The 21031-nt window shown below is 38.4% G+C and overlaps 1 protein-coding gene across 1 annotated transcript; it reads right to left on the reverse strand.

The window, feature by feature from the left end:
• Positions 1–6343: 6343 nt before the first annotated feature.
• Positions 6344–7324, reverse strand: LOC116915230 (olfactory receptor 1F12). Its single transcript, XM_032919619.1, is given in 1 exon segment — positions 6344–7324. A coding segment is annotated over 1 exon segment (981 nt).
• Positions 7325–21031: the final 13707 nt, after the last annotated feature.

The raw sequence follows: 21031 nt of genomic DNA on the forward strand, positions 1-21031 counted from the left end.
AAATTCTCTGATATATAGTTAAAGCCTAACTTACACAGAGGTCTTCCACACTTGCTGTAGCCATAGGGTTTTAGCTAGATGGATTCTCTGATGTTGAATAACATCTCTGTGCCCACTGAGATTTTTCTCATACTCTGTACATTTATTGGACTTCACTCCAGTGTGTAGTCTATAATGTCCAACAAGATGTGATTGTTGAATGAAGCTTTTTCCACATTAATTTACATGAACTGGCTGGTTTTGTGTGTCAACTTGACATAATTAGAGTCGTCAGAGAGGAAGGAGCTTCAGTTGAGAAGATGGCTCTATAAGATCCAGCTGTAGGACATTTTCTCAATTGATGATCAATAGGGGAGGGCCCATCCCACTGTGGGTGATGCCATCCATGGGTGGTAGTCCAAGGTTCTATAACATCAAAGGCTGAGCCAGGCAGGAGAAGCAAGACAGTAAACAGCCTTTTCCATGGCTGCTGCATCAGCTCCTGCTTCCAGGTTCCAGGCCTGCTTGAGCTACTGCCCTGACTTCCTTCAGTGATGGACTATGATCTGGAAGTGTAAATAAAAGGAAATAAACTATTTCTTCTCCAACTTACTTTTTGGTCATGGTGTTCATCATAGCAATAAAACCTTAAGACAAATTGGTACTGAGAATGAGGTATTGCTGTGACAGACCTGACCATGTCTTGGGGAGAAATGTGGAAGGACTGGAAATTTAGGGTAGAAGAACCGTTTAGTATTGAAACCTCAGCTTTCTGTAAGAGCTTGGAAGAGAATGTTGGGAGCAGTGCAGAAGACAGAGGCCTGGCTTGTGAAATTTCAGAGGGAAGAATAAAGATTCTATCTGGGCCCTTTGCTATTTTGATTTAAGATTCTGTTCTTGTTAGGTATGGATGAAGACTCAGCTGGGATTAACAAGATACCAGAAGCACTAAAGTGAAACCTTTTGTGTTACTGAGACAATTGATGTTGGTTAACTGGAACTAAGGACTTAGCAGTGATTAAGATAATACCAGCATCACTGAGGCAAAATCTTCTGGAAAGTGTTTCCAGAGAGTACAGAGAAACTGTTTCAGAGGCAGTCACAGTCGTACCTTGTGCTGGCAGCCAGACTTGATATTGTGTAAGAGTCATCCAAGTGGTACTGGTTTTGAAAGCGTGAAAGGGTTATGTAGAACAGCTGAATCTTGGCACTGTGAAAGGTCAAGAAGCCATTGGTGAAGGTGCAGCCTCAGTGGCAGTTGAAGACTCAGGACTAAAGGGGTCATGTAAAGAAATTGGATGAATTTGAAGAGCTACACCACAATGTGAGTTCTCCTCTGAGCTATTACTGAAAATTTTGACACATTCATCACACGTTTATTGTCTTCTTTACCTCTGTCACCATTTTAATCACCAGTCATTTTCAACAGCGTTTTTGGATTTAGGACACTGAGAGAATCTTTTGCTGAGTCTGTTTATAATAACAAGAAACTATCTGTAGGCATATCTTGTGGAATGGCTCTTCATTCTCATTCCTGCTTTGATCATAAACAGAGCATACACAAATCTAATTTTAGGTTTGGGAAAGAAAAGGCCTATGGCAGAAAGAATGTACAAATATAAAATCCCCAAGGAGAAGCTTTCCCCAAAGCCACAGCAGGTCACTTTTTAAAGACAGGAGAAGAGAAAGGTCTCTGTCTCATGAGAAAAATTACAAGCCGGCTCAATCCTTCTCTAGGTCTCATTGCTGATTTAGGTTAAATGAAAGGAAATAGAAGACCAGTTTGTAAAAGTGGTGTACAGGAATAACTTCATTTGACAGTAATATGTACAGGAAATTAAAGTTTTGTTTGAGACTTCATAAACTTGATACATTTTAAAGACGTTTTTAGCTGTTCAAATTTGTTTTGTCTCTTGGAACAGTGACACACAAAATGATTAAATCTCTATGGTTTTAAATGTATCGTATAAGGCATGTGACATCAATAATTATTACTTTACAATGTTCCTGTAAGCGAGATTGAATTTTCTTTGAATTTTAGTTTTTCATAGTCTGAAATAAACCTAGATCCTGCTGAATTTTAGGTGTGATGTACTGATGACATAAAGCAACTGGCAGAAATTGAATAAAGCTGTAGTTCCTTTAGTAGCAGAGAAACAGTGTGGCACTGCGGGAGAAATGGTAAGCAGTCTTTAAAAGCTGCTGTGAACAGATAAGATAAAGGGTAGGAACCCCACTCGGAAGGTTTTCAAAGTGGTTCATTCCTGGTTGCTCTATGAAGATGCAGAGCTGTTGTAACAACTTTATTTGGAAATGTAAAACTAATATACTACTGCCTATCAGTTTAAGGATACATTGTAGAGCTGAACTTTTCAGTTACTGTGCAAGATTTTTTTTCATGCTGCCATTTGTAATATGTTTGTAAGAATCGGGATTAAAGTTTTGGTTACAAAAAAAGGGGGGGGCAAGTTGGCTTCAAACTTTGTATTTGAGGATGACCTTGAACTCTTCATATCCTCCTACTCAAGTGTTGGGATTACAGGTGCAATTCACTATATCTGACCTAGGCTGAACCCCAAAATATGTGGGCCCATCTGTACATTTGAAAAACCAATAGTGCACAATGATCTCCAGAGCGTCTATCTTAGGATATAAAAATGCAGTGTAAATAAGAAGGTCAAAGCTTATCCACTGATAGAAAGCTAAATTGAGCACTCCAGTAGGCTGCTCCAATGTCCTCATTCTATTTCTGCTTTCATGGAAGTTGTTTGTAAGCTTTTGATTTAGTGATTTTACAATTGTTATGTAAATCATGATACTTCCATCAACTCTGCTGGATGTTGTGAATTCCTGATTTGACCCACTTAGCATTTTTTTTTAATGATGAAACTCAAGTCAGCAACTCAAACACAAAGTAAAAATATCAAATGTTCTAACATGATACAATCAGAGATATGTTAGTATCTGTGATTTGATACATACTGAGGAACAATGGTAGGAACATCTAAAAAGATTTTGTTTTCCATAATTAAAATTTTCTGCTTTGTATAAAAGCAGAAAAGTTTGTATGTATAGTAGAAACTCTGAGATTTATAAGATTCGATTTTTGAACTGAGGTGTTTTGGGTCATGTTTGCTGCTATTACTTAGCTTGATGGCATGTACAATGTGAAGTGCTCATGTTATGTGTTGGGTTGTAATATTGGATCTTTTAGAATACAGACTTTTTGTTGGGGAGGGGTCTTGATTTTTGAGACAGTGTCATACTCTTTGTTGCCCACACTAGTTCACAACTCATGGTCTCTCTGCCTTGTCTTCTGGCATGCTACAATTGCAGGTTTGGTTCACCATGCTCACCTGCTTGTATTTTACTTGTGCCAAGTCATGAAATCCACTGGCAGCCTTCTTGCTTGCCTGTTCTTGTCAACTCAATGATACTATATATTTTTTCTTTAACAATCCAATAGTGGAAAAACTGCCCTGATTTTGTCTTCCCCTTTCTACTTTTTGCCACACAAATTATTCAATGCCTTCTATGCCCAACACTATTCTGAAAAGTACAACTAGTTTTGAGCAGAGTAATATCTGCTTACTTTCATGAAATTTATAATTGTGGGGTGGTGTGTGTGTGTGTATGTGTGTGTGTGTTTGTGTGTGTGTACTGGATTTTATTTATTACTCTGCTCCTTCTATAAGGAGATATTATTGGGCCCAATGTTTTGATATTCTCAGTGTGGATAATCATAGCTTCTCTAATTTCAAGGTGGCAACAGCCACATCCAAAGGACAGTGCTCCATAACTTTTTTGATCTGAAATGATTTCCCCTCTTACTAATTTCATGACTACTCCATTTTTAGGGTGGAGCATGCATGTTGCTTCCTCTAAAGGATTTCTCTTGACTATCTCCTCCCCATTATATAACTTACCAATATATTTATTTACTGCCTCTGGCGCAACTATCTCCATGAAATCAAAAATTATATTTGCTTTGCTCACTATTCTTAGTGCCTTACACAAAATGATGTATTATTTACCAAATGATGAATGATTTAAGGTTTTCAAGAAATCCAGTGTTAATACTAACATTTTGCTGTCCCAAGAGTCACCCATAACTTGGTTCTCCCTGTGTTAGGGCTGAAGCTATCATACATGCTTAGGTAGATATGAAAACAGTGTTGCCTTAGAAAACACTTTGAGAACATAAACCTAGGCTGAACCCCAAAATATGTGGGCCCATCTGTACATTTGAAAAACCAATAGTGCACAATGATCTCCAGAGCGTCTATCTTAGGATATAAAAATGCAGTGTAAATAAGAAGGTCAAAGCTTATCCACTGATAGAAAGCTAAATTGAGCACTCCAGTAGGCTGCTCCAATGTCCTCATTCTATTTCTGCTTTCATGGAAGTTGTTTGTAAGCTTTTGATTTAGTGATTTTACAATTGTTATGTAAATCATGATACTTCCATCAACTCTGCTGGATGTTGTGAATTCCTGATTTGAAGATCATTTATTATTTGCTACTTGCTATTTTTGCTTTTGCTTGCTATATCCTCAATTAACTTAACTCATTTCAAATAGAAATACTGAATATCTTAGATTATTGACCATATTGCAGAGCATCTGCTTCTGTGAATCTCCTTCTTATGCATTAGCACTTTTCCAAGGAGTATAACTACTGGGCAGAGCATGTAGGTGTCAGACCTTGTCAAGTATAGTCAAACTCTTACAGAATGTTGGCCCAATGTGATCCCATCACTGATAGTTAAGCAATTCTGTTTAATTAATTACTCTCTTCAATGATTGATTTGAAAGATTTGTTAATCTTTCCAATTAGATAGATATTAAATATATTATGATTTCTAATGAAACTATATTAAAAGTATTTCTTGGTAGTGGGATGTGCTTGCCTGTCTTTAATCCCAGCACTTAGGGGGCAGAAGTAGGTAGAACTCTGTGAATTTGAGGCCAGCTTGGTCTACATAGTGAGACCCTCTCTCAAAATATTTTTTCTTCTTATGTACTTCCCTTATTATAATATAACTGTTCATATTATTTGTCCATTTTTCTATTGATTTCTTTAAACTTTCCACAATGAGTTGAATCAATATCTATTTCACTAATTCATTTAACATAGGGTTTCATGTAGCCCAGGAAGTCCATAGACTCACTCTGTAGCCCAGGGTTGGCTTAAATTCCTGATGCTCCCACCTCAGCCTCTCTGGTACTGAGATTACAGACATGAGTCACCATATATGTAGACTAGGTTGGTTTTGAGCTCACAGAGATCCTCCTGCCTCCGCCTCCTGAGTGCTAGGTACATGAGACTCTAGCCCAAGTGTTGCATTTTTACACAAGAGAATAAAAGTTATAGAAAATGTATGCAACATCACCCAAAAAATGTAAGTATAGAGTCCCCCAACTCCCCAAGACTATCCATCCAGTCCTCCCTTTCACCAGTCTCTTAGGTGACTTTTCACTTCATACAGGTTAATTTATCAACTTTACTTTTAAATGCCATGCTCCTCCCTACACATCTTTCTCACAGCCTTTGAATATTCTAGTCATTTCTTATGTAGCTTTGGATACCATGAGTTTACATTATAGACACTACTTTTGTTGGTTGCAAATACTTTCTGCCAACATACACTACTTTCTTTTTGCCCTCTTGTTGAGTTATTTTGATAGACAGAAGACCCAGATTAAGTACTATCTGTCTCTTGCAACTTCACTTGAGATTGCCTCACCATCTTCACTCTTTGGCCTCATGTTGTCTTTCTTATATGAGCTTTTCACAACAGTGACTTTATTCTTTAGTTTTTTATGCATGGCAATATTATTACATATTTCTGTCAATTATTAGAGGCATGCAGTCCTGGGGAAGTGAGCCATTCTATACTCCCTGTGGGATATACCCCTGTTAATTTGTACTGTTAGTTAGTTAGTTAGTTTGCTTTTTGTTTTTTGAGACAAGTTCTCATTATATAACTCTGACTGACTTTGAACTCTCTTCATAGACCAGGCTGGCTTCAAACTCTTAACAATCCTACCTCAGTCTCCTGAGTTCTGGGATTATAGGTTTGCACCACCACACCTGGCAATTTGGGCTGTCTTAGCATAATTCAAATGTTGATTTCATATTTTATTGTTGATTTTTCATAGATTTACGTTCTAAATATTTGTCTACATCAATAAAATTTTATGGGGCTCAAATGGATATAACCTGTGGTTACGTCAGATTTAGAATTTAGAATCGAGGTTGGACACATTTCATTAAATATTTATGATAGCTTTTAAAATGACAATAAAAACAATGACATCAGCAGGCTTTCCTGCCTGTTGAGCTCCTTTCAGAGACATGTAAATCATTTGGAACATACTTTGCTCTGGCCAATAGTCTTTTTTAAAGTCCTTTTCAACTCATTGTTTCTTAAGCTATAAATGAAGGGATTCAAAACAGGGGCTACAACCATAAAAATTACTGATGCAGCTGAATCTTTTTCAGTGGAATGGTTGGATGAAGGACTCATATAGATTCCTGCAATCACACCATAGAAAAGAATAACCAAATCGAGGTGGGATCCACAGGTTGAGAATGCTTTGAGCTTCCCTTCCATAGAAGTGATTTTCATCACAGCAGAGACAATGTGACCATAAGATGCTAAGATACACACTGATGGTACCACAAAGATTAGTCCTACCACAGACAGAACCATCAACTTATTGGGACTGGTATCAGAACAAGAGAGAGGGAGGAGAGAGTTGATGTCACAGAAGAAATGATGGATGATGTTTTCAGAGCAGAAATGAAGTCTGGTCATCATGAGGGTATGCAAGAGAGGATTAAAGGTAGCAATGACCCAAGACAAAGCCACCAGAGATGTGCAGAGGCATGGGGTCATAATGGTAGTATAGTGCAAAGGACGGCAGATGGCCACATATCGGTCATATGCCATCACAGTCAGAAGGAAATTGTCCATGTTAGCAAACATCATACAGAAATACATCTGAGCCAGACATTCAGGGTAGGAGATGGATTGAGACTTGGTTTGGATGTTCAATAGCATCTTGGGGACTGTAGCAGAAGGAAGGCAGAGGTCTACCAAGGACAAATTGGCAAGGAAAAAATACATAGGTGTGTGAAGGTGATTGTTTGAGCCAATGGCTAACAAGATGAGGAGGTTTCCAAATAGCCCTGTTAAATACAGACACAGGAAGAGTGCAAAGAGAAGCCCTTGATGCCCTGGCCAACTTGAGAAGCCCAGGAGGAGAAACTCAGAGATGCTGGTTTGGTTTTCTTTCTCCATTGGATGTGTGACGAGCTATAGAGAGAAATAAAGTTCCATTTGGTAAAATACAACTTCCGTTGATATTTTCTTTAAATATCTACCCAGTCTCAGCCCCATGTTCTTTTATGGCATCCTGTCTCTTTTCTGATGCTCTCTGCCAAAGTTTACGTAGCCCTGAGTATGCCTCTCTGCCTCATCTGTTGTCTTTAGGACCATCTTCTTTGCTCAGCATCATCAGAGAGCTCATGGGGTCTCTGTCTCTCTCTTCTCAGAAGGCAGAGACTTTGTTACAGCTCATTTTTAATTAGTTTGTATTAGTTTGTGCAAAGTAAGATGTTTCCTTATATTTCTATTCCTACAAAGTTTATTCATACTCTATTACCCTATTTTATCTTCCCCTTGTCCCCTGCTCTTGTAAATACCAAATTGTGCTCCCTTTACTTTTACAGCCATTTCTTCCTCTAGATTCCTTTAACATACACAGCACTGTATGTGACTGCCTGACACCCATAGGTCTGACATAATTAATGGCTCCTTGCCCAACACTAGGGTTTGAGTGATGCTCTCTTTTCTGGTTACTTGTCCATCGCTATGAAAACCATCCTATGTGAAAACCAGCCAGATACTTATTATTTAGGCTATGTAAGATGAGGTTTAAAGTAGCTCATATCCTAAGTTTCAAAATAAAAAATCAGTTCCCAACAAATGTACAAAGTTAAGCTTCCAAAGATAGTTTACTTGAGCTACAGATATAAAAGAATTCAAATACGTTTAAAAGTTTTATACTGCATGTGGCTGTACAATGAGTATAGATAAAGCTGATGAGAACATGGGTGTAAAGACTTACTTGAAATGAACAAAGGCTCATGGACAGCAAGTATCTGACATCATAGTATTACTTCAGTTAACTGTATTTTTAGGAGATGTAGAAAAGGCAGCATAGTGATACAAGTGATCTTCGCCAGAGACAATTGTATTTGAGAGGTTATTTCTTCACCAGTGAAATGAGCCAATTCAAGCCAGATTAGAACATATTAAAGACAGCTTTATTGGGAAGTGCTCTTTAGTGAGTTTACTGGCCCCAAGGACTGAGGCCAGGGGAAGTCATCATAGGGTGGGGAGAGGGAGAAGAGAGAAAGAAGGAGAAGGGGGAGGAGGGAAAGAAGGAGAAAAGAAGGGAGGGAGGAAGGGAAGGAGGAAGAGAGGGAGGGAGGGAGGGAGGAAAGGAGGGGAGTAGGGAGGGAGAGAGTCCAAAATGTCTGGATTATATATGGAAGAGCCTCTGGGGTAAGGGCAGTCCAGCCCCTGGGCTAGAAAGTTCAGGGTTGGGGGCAGGGTATGCCAGATAGGGACTGAGGGATGCTGGGAGAACCTGGAGGCCAGGTCTGCTTTGACAGGTAAAATATGCATCCCAGTTCCTGGGTTCGGAAACTGAACAGTATTAAGGAGACATTCAGACAGAGAACTGAGATATTATCAGAACCAATGACTTTTCCATAGTAGAAACAGTAGAACATAGACTTGTTTAGTCAATGTTGAAACCAGACTCCATCACCAGTAGGCCCTGTAACCTGTGGCCCCTGTAACCTGTGGACCCTGTAACCTGTGGACCCTGTAACCTGTGGACCTCACCACCTCTGGGCCACGTAGTTCACTTAGACTCACTGTTTCTGCCCTGGGTAGCTGCAACCAACTTCTGAGCAGCCTTCCTTCTATAGCCTTCCCCCTTGGAGTACCACTTCTATCTCTCCTGCAGGATTATCCTTCAATATAAAACAAAGATTTGTCCCCCTTCCTTCTTGAACTGTTCTGATTTTTCCAGTTAACCTTTGATTAGAATGTAAGCAATGGGTCCCACTGTGACATTTCAGACCTGTATCATCATTATACCTTGTCATTATTCACGTCCTCACTGCTGTGCTCCTTCCCTCTTCTTCCTTTCTTGATGGCTTCCCAAGTAATTTCACCTCTGCTTTCATGACATTACCTGTTCTTGTTCCCCATACCTCCTTTAAACACCTTTCTATCCACCATAGTTTAATTTGTACATGGGAGAAAACACACAGTATTTGTCTTTCTGAGTCTGGCTTATTTCGTTTAGCATGATAACCACTTACTCCATTCATTTGCCTGTGAACATAATTTCATTTTTCTTCACTCAACACAGCTCTACTGCTTTGTATAGAAGCAAAACAAAACAAAGCAAAATAAGAACTGACAAAAGGGTCTCACGAAAACAAAAAGGTTGTGATGTTTTAAATTCAATTCAACCCAAATTCTAAATTCCAAATTCCAAATTCTGTTTCACAGCCCAGTGTCTTCCGAGCCCCTCCTACCTCGCCATTCTTTTATCTTCCTATGACCATTTTTTACTCTTAGAATTTTCTGACACAAACTGAAATCATATCTCTGTATAGCTTCTTGCATTTGAAAGTCTCTGGCTAGCTTATCTAAAACGTTCCTAAATTACTATGCTGTCTTCATGTAACTATTTTCTGGAATATTCTTTTTTCTTTGTTTTTTTTTTTTATTTGAACATGCTCATGTAAACTTCCAAGTTCAGATACACAGAAAAACTACTACATATACAGAATAGTATCTGGTACAGGTCTTCAGTATTTGTTGAGTAAATGAGGGAATGTAATAGAAGACTCAGGAGCCATTTATGTTATTATTAGACAAATGTATATTCCCTCTGTGGTGATTTTTCTCTCTGGCAATGTAGTGTAGAGTCATTTGTTTTCATTATGGTGGCTGTTAGAACGCATTAGAGACACTCTGCTTTATAAATACTTCATACTTGCTTATCAGGTCAGACTACTTTTGTTTGTTTGTTTGTTTGTTTTTGTTTTAAAGTGGAATAAACTGCATACCAGAGAAGGTGAGGTAAAACACACATAAAACTCCTTTGCTGAATTATGGATTGCTCTCAGTTCACTGGCTTGTGTTTGAGGCAGAGGGTTGAAGTCTATTTGTGAAAACTAAGGAAAATGAAGTGGATCTCCCAGATCACTTGTCATTGACTGAATATAAGGTGGGAATTTGAATTTGAGATAGCACTGATGCTTTGGACAGATCAAGTGAGAATTTCCTGGTAACTTCCAGAAATGATTAGAAACTCTTTTCATAGGCTGCAGACTTACCCTAGTAGGTAAAATACCAATCTACTGCTTATAACTGTTCTCATGCTAAAAGACAGATGTGGTTCCAGGAAACACAGGTTTGATAGTATTACATCACTTGGCAGTTTCTTCCACGAAGCACTTAAAATTTTGATTGAATAGATGTTCTCTAGCATATGTCAAGAGCATAAAGGGATAGATTTTCATAAGAGATTATCAGGGGCTACAGATGAAGGGAAAAGCAAGCTATGAGTTTTACAGGAAGCAGAATGAATAAACCATTAATCTCTGGAACCCTTCTTGTGCCTTTTTCCATTTCCACCTCACATTGTCCCAACAGAAATGGCCACTTTTACCTCTTGCCATAATTCCATTTATGGTTCTAGGAAGTTCTCATATGAGCTCCCTCTTCTCAGTGATAGAATCTGTAATTGTTCATGTTCTAATCCAGGTTGCTCTTTGCTACTGTTCATCCAGGGCCTGCTTTTCTTTTATACAAGTCTCTACTCTGTTGCCTGGGTATGGGAGGCAGGGACTGGACAGGTGAAGTGGGATTAGTTCTTTGATAGAAGAAGTATGAATATTTAGGATTTGAGCTATGATCACTGTATTCTGTGTACAAGAGAGGACATCTGCTTGCTGAGAGGGAGGAAAAGTACATTTACAGAAAAAGATAAGACAGTTACAGTATGTTCATCATCTATGCTTCATGTCTTAATATCTCTGTGTGCCTCTGACTGTCAAGCCACATTGTACTAGATTCTAATTCCAGTTAGTTCTGAAGACACAGGCTCCTTCTTTTTGATTATGGTTTAGGCCAAATATATACTTACTATTTTTTACTGAGAAATTTCAACTACAGGTAATATTTTTGTAGTACTTTCTCTCCTTATTTTTATTCATGCCTATCATTAGAGGTTATTTTAAACTCTTAGTGTGATTCTCGTAAAGAAAACATCTAAATAACAAAGCAGTTGTTTACAGAGAATGCATAAAGAGGTCATTCTATAACAATATCCTGCAAGATGCAAAAGTGGCTTCTCAATAATTTATGGTAGAACTATGCTGTAGATAGTTCTGTTGCAGAGTCATCTGTGGCCACATCAAGACATGAATGGTGTTACAGAGACCAAAGTCCATGAAAGGCACCACATCCTTCACTTTTTCTTAAGAAAGAGTATTTTTCCTACAAGAAGTATAAAGCAATTAAGAGCATGTAAAGCCAACTGACTAAATACCACAGCAATGTAAGAAACCATACATTCTTCACTAAGATGAGAACACAGTAGCTACCGTTACCCAACACTTTGTGCCACACCACAAATTTTCATTTTCTAATAATCTCAGAAACCTTACATATCTTCACTTTGTATATCATTATATAGGTATTGTATTATTATGCAGGCAATGTGTTTTAGTTGAAGCAGGACCTGAAACAAGATTTTTTCCTTCTTTTCTTCCTTCCTTCCTTCTTTCCTTCCTTTTGTTCCCTCCCACCCACCCTCCTCTCTCCTCTTCTTTTTGTGGTTCTGGGGACTGAACTCAGGGCCTCACATATGCTAAACAAGCTCATCAACATTAAGCTACAATTCTCATCTCTGACAGAATTTCTTGATTTGAAACCTAGTCCATTTTCTACCATGACTCTACTGAATATTGGATTCTATATTTTCAGAAGTAGGCATTGACTATTTGATTAATGAATTCTACATGTGGTTATTAGGTACCTACTGTAGGTTAGGCAAGGCCTTACCTAAAGTCTGAACTTGTGTTCCTTGTCTAAGAAGTGACATTTTTTTTTTCCTGATTTCCCAAATCTGTTCACTTCCCCTGTTCAGTTCCACGCTCACTTACCAGGTGATCATGTGATTTCTCTGAGGGAATTAACTTCTATGTTTCACTTGGAGGTAATGAAAAATGCAAAATGTGAGACTGTTTCCCTTTCCTCAGAATGCACACAGTTGAGGGAAGGAATAGTTTTTAAGCAGGTCACAAAAGGTGCAGGGTGAATGTGAGTGACCAAAGGACTTCTCCATATTAAGGCTCACAGTTTCTTTGAGTCCTGTGGGGACCCAATCTTGACAAAGTCCCTAAACTCCAGCAATCATGATTTCATCTCCTTTGTGATCTCCCAAATTATAACTGTAGAGACAATACTATGGAAGATGATTCCCCAGGGATACCCAGAGAAAACATCTAGAGGTTGTTTGTATGCTTCCAAGAATGTTGCAGCTTGTCTCTCTTCCCCCACACAGGACACACTCAAACAACAAACATCACAACAACTTGAGGAATTTCTTTTTTAGTAGGGTTGACCAGTTCCCTAAATGTCACTTCTATGTTCCATGATTGAAAGATTCCATTAGCATTATCTTCCTCCAGCTTATAAATGCCTGATATTCGAGGACCCATTTTGTGACAAAGGAGTTGAGATAATGAATATGCAGCCAGGAATCATTTATCTCATCTTATATTTTATTCCCCAGTACTAGCACTAATGTAATAGTAGAATGAGCAAGACCTTGTAGGCTCACTGCATAGGTTTTTCTGGGGCTGATACCAAAGGATTTGGAAATGGTTCTGTTTTAGCATTCTGTATATACACGAGAAAGATGACCAGTTTGTGTGGTGCATTCTTGCTGCTACTATTCTTATAATGCATGGCTCTAAGTGTCAAAAGATCTGTACCAGCAAGTGGTCTTCTGTATAACAAATTTCTGCAAAACTAAATGGCTTAACACCACTCATTTAGTAAACAATTAGGTACATCAGAAATTTGAGCAGTACAAAGTTGAGTAGTTCTGTTTTTGTATTTGATTCACATATTTGTCTGACTTAGGTACAAGGTAAGCTTAGGATCACTGGTCTTGAATGGCTCATGTCTCCTTGATAATCCCCCATCTTCTAGTAGAATAGCCTGGGTTTCTTCTTGTGATAAGAGAGGAGAGGGAGAGATAGATAGATAGATAGATAGATAGATAGATAGATAGACAGACAGACAGACAGATAGCCAGCCAGCCAATATCTTCTGCAAATGCATTCTCTACTTACCTAAATTTCTCCCTCTAGGCCTTATTTTTTGAAAATTCTAATGCCTCCCAGTAGCATCATAGCTTATGGCTAACCTTTTAATACACAAGTCATCAGAGAATATTTACCTAAATCTTGTGAATCAACAGTGTATTTTTAAGACAAGATTTCATGTAGCCCAGGCTACCTCTGATCTCACTATGTAGCTGGAGATAACTTTGAACTCCTGATCCTCTTGCTTCAACCTTCTAAGTAATGGAATATGGTTCCGTATTTCCTCCCTAGCTTACGTGGTAATTCATGCATTCTAGGAACATACTTTATCATCTGAGAAGCATTCCCTGCAATAGTGCATTATCTTATATATGCATAGCATATATAGCATACATATCATAAATGCTGATGTATATGTATGTGGATGAAAAACAGCAATGAAACAAGGGCCAACAAGGAGGAATTAGAAATATTTTGTTATTATAAGATACTTGTATATCTGTGAAGCAGTTATTTGAAAACATTTCAATCACATGAGTAATGCAAACTTTAGGGCAACTACCTAAGATTATAAAATATTTCAATCATAAAATGTATTGTTGCAATCCAGGAAAAGTTACTGTCTTGATATATAAAATGTGCAGTTAAAAAATACAAGGCAAGAATGGGCCTCAGTGGGAGAAGATGCACTTAGTCCTGCTTTAATTTGATGTCTCAGTGTGGTGGTACCCAAGAGAATTTTCCCCCTATATGAGGAGAAGGTAGGGTATAGGGGTGGGGGTGGGGAGGAATTTGTGAGGGTAGGACTGGCAGGAGAGGAGGGAGGAGGCTTTGACTGGGATGTAAAGTGAATAAATAAATATATTAATGAAAAAATACAAGGCAAAATGAGAGTAGAAAACAAATAGGACCAGGACAGTGAGGACAGAACATTAGCAAATATGGTAAGTATTTATCCAACTGTGTGAATAATAACTTTAAACCCCAATAATACAAATATGCTAATGAAAATACCGAGTTTGACTGGATGGATCAAAAGACAAGGTGCAATTACCTCTTGTCTGTAAATATCCCTCACTGATTATGAACACAAACATAGAAGCATATAGTTCTAATGACTATATTTGTTTCAGATGGAAAAGATTCCAAAGCACAAAAAATTACCAGCAATAATGAGCAATGTGGTAAAAAGATACAAGGGTTAAATACTCAAGAAGACTTAACAATCCTTGGTACGCCTAACAACAAAGTTATACAAGGGGAACTGCTCAACCTGTAAGATAACATGGGCGAATCCATTATTATACTGTGGTAATTCAGTATCTCATTATCACTGATGGTTAGACATTTGTATTAAGGTTCTTCAGATAAATAGAAGCAAATATATATATATATATGTATATAATTTAGGAGAGGTGATTTATTAGATTAACTCATAGGATTAAAGGTTGGAAAGTTCCACAATGACTACCTGAAGGGAGGAGTGAGAACCAGTAGAGACTGAGGAATCAATGATGTAATCCCATCTTGAAGACATTTTGGAAGCTCCATGGAGATTTTGTTCAGAGACTGAAGATGCTGGACTCAGACTTCCATGGAAGCTGTGGTAGCACTTTAAAAAAATGTAGCATCTGAAAAGTCCAGTGTGATTGAGTGTGAAATCTTCCTCATTGTTTCATTGACTCAGCCAGGCCCCTAGCCTATTAGCTACTGCTACCTGCATCAGAGTGCATCTTTACTGATCAATGTATCAATCTTGTTTGAAAGTACCTTATTGACACAGACTGAAGTTTCTTCACCCATTTTCTAAGTGTCTCTCCATACTGTCAAGTCAGCAACCAAGATCCAATGAGGAACCAAGGATGTAATCCCATCTTTTTTTTTTTATCTTTATGAACTTGATTATTTCTTATTTACATTTCAGTTGTTATTCCCCTTCCTGGTCCGGGCCAACATCCCCCCAACCCCTGCCACTGCCCTTCTATATGGGCTTCCCCTCCCCATCCTCGCCCCATTACCTCCACCCAACAATCTCGTTCATTGGGGGTTCAGTCTTGGCAGGACCAAGGGCTTCCCCTTCCACTGGTGCTCTTACTAGGCTATTCATTGCTACCTATGAGGTTGGAGCCCAGGGTCAGTCCATGTATAGTCTTTAGGTAGTGGCTTAGTCCCTGGAAGCTCTGGTTGCTTGGCATTGTTGTTCATATGGGGTCTAAAGGCCCTTCAAGCTCTTCCAGTCCTTTCTCTGATTCCTTCAACGAGGGTCCCATTCTCAGTTCAGTGGTTTGCTGCTAGAATTCGCCTATGTATTTACTGTATTCTGGTTGTGTCTCTCAGGAGAGATCTACATCGGGTTCCTGTCGGCCTACACTTCTTTGCTTCATCCATCTTACCTAGTTTGGTGGCTGTATATGTATGGGACACATGTGGGGTAGGCTCTGAATGGGTGTTCCTTCTGCCTCTGTTCTAAACTTTGCCTCCCTATTACCTGCCAAGGGTATTCTTGTTCCCCTTTTAAGGAAGGAGTGAAGCATTCACATTTTGATCATCCTTCTTGAGTTTCATGTGTTCTGTGCATCTAGGGTAATTCAAGCATTTGGGCTAATATCCACTTATCAGTGAGTGCACACCATGTGTGTTTTTCTGTGATTGGGTCATCTCACTCAGGATGATATTTTCCAGTTCCATCCATTTGCCTATGAATTTCATAAAGTCATTGTTTTTGATAGCTGAGTAATATTCCATTGTGTAGATCTACCACATTTTCTGTATCCATTCCTCTGTTGAAGGTCATCTGGGTTCTTTCCAGCTTCTGGCTATTATACATAAGGCTGCTATGAACATAGTGGAGCACGTGCCTTTGTTATATGTTGGGGCATCTTTTGGGTATATGCCCAAGAGAGGTATAGCTGGGTCCTCAGGTAGTTCAATGTCCAACTTTCTGATGAACCTCCAGACTGATTTCCAAAATGGTTGTACCAGTCTGCAATCCCACCAACAATGGAGGAGTGTTCCTCTTTCTCCACATGCTTGCCAGCATCTGCTGTCACCTGAGTTTTTGATCTTAGTCATTCTCACTGGTGTGAGGTGAAATCTCAGGGTTGTTTTGATTTGCATTTCCCTTATGACTAAAGATGTTGAACATTTCCTTAGGTGTTTCTCAGCCAGATGGCATTCCTCAGCTGTGAATTCTTTGTTTAGCTCTGAACTCCATTTTTTAAGAGGGTTATTGTCTCCCTGCAGTCCAACTTCTTGAGTTCTTTGTATATTTTGGATATAAGCCCTCTATCTGTTGGAGGACTGGTAAAGATCGTTTCCCAACCTGTTGCTTGTCGTTTTGTCCTAAGAACAGTGTCCTTTGCCTTACAGAAGCTTTGCAGTTTTATGAGATCCCATATGTCTATTCTTGATCTTAGAGCATAAGTCATTGGTGTTTTGTTCTGGAAATTTTCTCCAGTGCCCATGTATTCGAGATGTTTCCCCACTTTTTATTCTATTAGTTTCAGTGTATCTGGTTTGATGTGGAGGTCCTTGATCCACTTGGACTTAAGCTTTGTACAGGGTGATAAGCATGGATCGATCTGCATTCTTCTACATGCTGACCTCCAGTTGAACCAGCACCATTTGCTGAAAATGCTATCTTTATTCCATTGGATGGTTTTGGCTCCTTTGTCAAATATCAAGTGAACATAGGTGTGTGGGTTCGTTTCTGGGTCTTCAATTCTATTCCATTGGTCTATCAGTCTGTCTGCAGACATGGTATCTGCAATACCATGCAGTTTTTTTTTTTTTTTATCACTATTGCTCTGTAATACTGCTTGACTTCAGGGATAGTGATTCCCCGAGAAGTACTTTTATTGTAGAGGATAGTTTTAGCTGTCCTGGGTTTTTTTTTTTTTATTCCAGATGAATTTGCAAATTGTTCTGTCTAACTCTTTGAAGAATTGGATTCGTATTTTGATGAGGATTGCATTGAATCTGTAGATCGCTTTTGGTAAAATGGCCATTTTTACTTTGTATCCTGCCAATCCATAAGCATGGGAGATCTTTCCATCTTCTGAGGTCTCCTTCAATTTTTTCCTTCAGAGGCTTGAAGTTCTTATCATACAGATCTTTTACTTGCTTGCTTAAAGTCACACTGAGGTATTTTATATTATTTCGGACTATTATGAAGGGTGTCATTTCCCTAATTTCATTCTCGGCTTGTTTCTCTTTTGTGTAGAGGAAGGCTACTGATTTATTTGAGTTAATTTTATACCCAGCCACTTTGCTGAAGTTGTTTATCAGCTTTAGTAGTTCTCTGGTGGAACTTTTGGGATCACTTAAATATAATATCATATCATCTGCAAATAGTGTTATTTTGACTTTTTCTTTTCCAATCTGTATCCACTTGATCTCCTTTTGTTGTCTGATTGCTCTGGCTAGAACTTCAAGAACTATATTGAGTAAGTAGGGAGAGAGTGGGCAGCCTTGTCTAGTCCCTGATTTTAGTGGGATTGCTTCAAGTTTCTCTCTATTTAGTTTAATATTAGCTACTAGTTTGCTATATGGCTTTTACTATGTTTAGATATGGGCCTTGAATTCCTATTCTTTCCAGGACTTTTATCATGAAGGGGTGTTGAATTTTGTCAAATATTTTCTCAGCATCTAATGAAATGATCATGTGGTTTATATCTTTCAGTTTGTTTATATAGTGGATTCCGTTGATGGTTTTCCATATATTAAACCATCCCTGCATACCTGGGATGAAGCCTACTTGATCATGGTGAATGATTGTTTTGATGTGCTCTTGGATTCAGTTTGCCAGAATTTTATTGAGTATTTTTGCATCGATATTCATAAGGGAAATTGGTCTGAAGTTCTCTTTCTTTGTTAGGTCTTTGTGTGGTTTAGGTATAAGAGTAATTGTGGCTTCATAGAAGGAATTCGGTAGTGCTCCATCTGTTTCAATTTTGTGGAATAGTTTGGATAGTATTGGTATGAGGTATTCTATGAAATCTGCACTAAACCCGTCTGGACCTGGGCTCTTTTTGGTTGGGAGACCTTTAATGACTTCTTCTATTTCCATAGGAGTTATGGGGTTGTTTAAATGGTTTATCTGTTCCTGATTTAACTTCGGTACCTGGTATCTGTCTAGGAAATTGTCCATTTCCTGCAGATTTTCAAGTTTTGTTGAATATAGGCTTTTGTAGTAGGATCTGCTGATTTTTTGAATTTCCTCTGATTCTGTAGTTATGTCTCCCTTTTCATTTCTGATTTTGTTAGTTTGGACACATTCTCTGTGTCCTCTTGTTAGTCTGGCTAAGGGTTTAGCTATCTTGTTGATTGTCTTAAAGAACCAACTTTTGGTTCTGTTGATTCTTTCTATGGTCCTTTTTGTTTCTACTTGGTTGATTTCAGCTCTGAGTTTGATTATTTCCTTCCTTCTACTCCTCCTGGGTGTATTTGCTTCTTTTTGTTCTAGAGCTTTTAGGTGTGCTGTCATGCTGCTGATATATGCTCTCTCCTGTTTCCTTCTGCAGGCACTCAGAGCTATACGTTTTCCTCTTACCACAGCTGGGACATTGTGTCCCAGATGTTTGGGTGTGTTGTACCTTCATTTTCATTAAATTCTAAGAAGTCTTTAATTTCTTTCTTTATTTCTTCCTTGACCAGGTTATCATTGAGTAGAGCATTGTTCAACTTCCATATATATGTGTGTGTTCTTAACTTATTGTTTTTGAAGACCTGCTTTAGCTCGTGGTGTTCTGATAGGATGCATGGGATTATTTCTATCTTTCTGTATCTGTTGAGGCCTGTTTTATGATCAATTATATGGTCAGTTTTGGAGAAAGTACCATGAGGTGGTGAGAGGAAGGTATATCCTTTTGTTTTAGGATAGAATGTTCTATAAATATCTGTTAAGTCCATTTGGTTCATGATTTCTCTTAGTCTTTCTATGTCTTTGTCTAATTTCTGTTTCCATGATCTGTCCATTGATGAGAGTGTGGTGTTGAAATCTCCTACTATTATTGTGTGAGGTGCAATGTGTGCTTTGAGCTTTAGTAAGGTTTCTTTTATGTATTTTCTTGTATTTTGAGAATAAATATTTAAGATTGAGAGTTCATCTTGGTGGATTTTTCCTTGGATGAATATGAAGTGTCCTTCCTTATCTTTTTTGATGACTTTTAGTTGAAAATTGATTTTATTTAATATTAGAATGGCTACTCCAGCTTGCTTCTTCAGACCATTTGCTTGGAAAGTTGTTTTCCAGCCTTTCACTCTGAGGTAGTGTCTGTCTTTGATTCTGAGGTGTGTTTCTTTTAGGCAGCAGAAAGGAAGGTCCTCATTGCATATCCAGTTTGTTAATCTATGTCTTTTTATTGGGGAATTGAGTCCATTGATGTTGAGACATATTAAGGAATAGTGATCATTGCTTCTTGTTATATTCGTATTTGGATGTGAGATTATGTTTGTGTGCTTTTCTTCTCTTTGTTTTGTTGCCAAGACGAGTAGTTTCTTGCTTTTTCTAGGGTGTAGCTTGCCTCCTTATTTTGGACTTTACCATTTATTATCGTTTGTAGGGCTGGATTTGTAGAAAGATATTGTGTAAATTTGGTTTTGTCAGGGAATATCTTGGTTTCTCCATCTATGTTAATTGAGAGTTTTGCTGGATACAGTAACCTGGGCTGGCATTTGTGTTCTCTTAGGGCCTGTATGACATCTGTCCAGGATCTTCTGGCTCTCATAGTCTCTGGTGAGAAGTCTGGTGTGATTCTGATAGGTCTGCCTTTATATGTTACTTGACCTTTTTCCCTTACTGCTTTTAATATTCTTTCCTTATTTTGTGCATTTGGTGTTTTGACTTTTCTGTGACAGAAGGAGTTTCTTTTCTGGTCCAATCTATTTGGAGTTCTGTAGGCTTCTTGTATATTTATGGGCATCTGGGAAGTTTTCTCCTATGATTTTGTTGAAGATATTTACTGGTCCTTTGAGCTGGGAGTCTTCACTCTCTTCTATACCTATTATCCTTAGGTTTGATCTTCTCATTGAGTCCTGGATTTCCTGTATGTTTTGGGCCAGTAGCTTTTTCCGTTTTACATTATCTTTGACAATTGTGTCGATGATTTCTATGGAATCTTCTGCTCCTGAGATTCTCTCTTCTATCTCTTGTATTCTGTTGCTGATGCTTGTATCTGTGGCTCCTTGTCTCTTCCTTTGGTTTTCTATATCCAGGGTTGTTTCCCTTTGTGCTTTCTTTATTGGTTCTATTTCCATTTTTAATTCCTTCACCTGTTTGATTGTGTTTTCCTGGAATTCCTTCAGGGATTTTTGTGATTCCTCTCTTTAGGCTTCTACTTGTTTATTTAAGTTTTCCTGCGTTTGTCTAAGGGAGTTCTTCATATCTTTCTTGAAGTTCTCCAGCATCATGATCAAATGTGATTTTCAATCTAGATCTTCCTTTTCTGGTGTGTTTAGATATTCAGTGTTTGCTTTGGTGGGAGAATTGGGCTCAATGATGCCATGTAGTCTTGGTTTCTGTTGCTTGGGTTCCTGTGCTTGCTTCTAGCCATCAGCTTGTCTGTGGTCTTACCTTGTTCTGCTATTTCTGTCAGTGGCTAGACCTTCCTATAGGCCT

The sequence above is a fragment of the Rattus rattus genome, chromosome 14 (genome assembly GCF_011064425.1).
Source record: "Rattus rattus isolate New Zealand chromosome 14, Rrattus_CSIRO_v1, whole genome shotgun sequence".
Classification (NCBI taxonomy): Eukaryota; Metazoa; Chordata; class Mammalia; order Rodentia; family Muridae; genus Rattus; species Rattus rattus.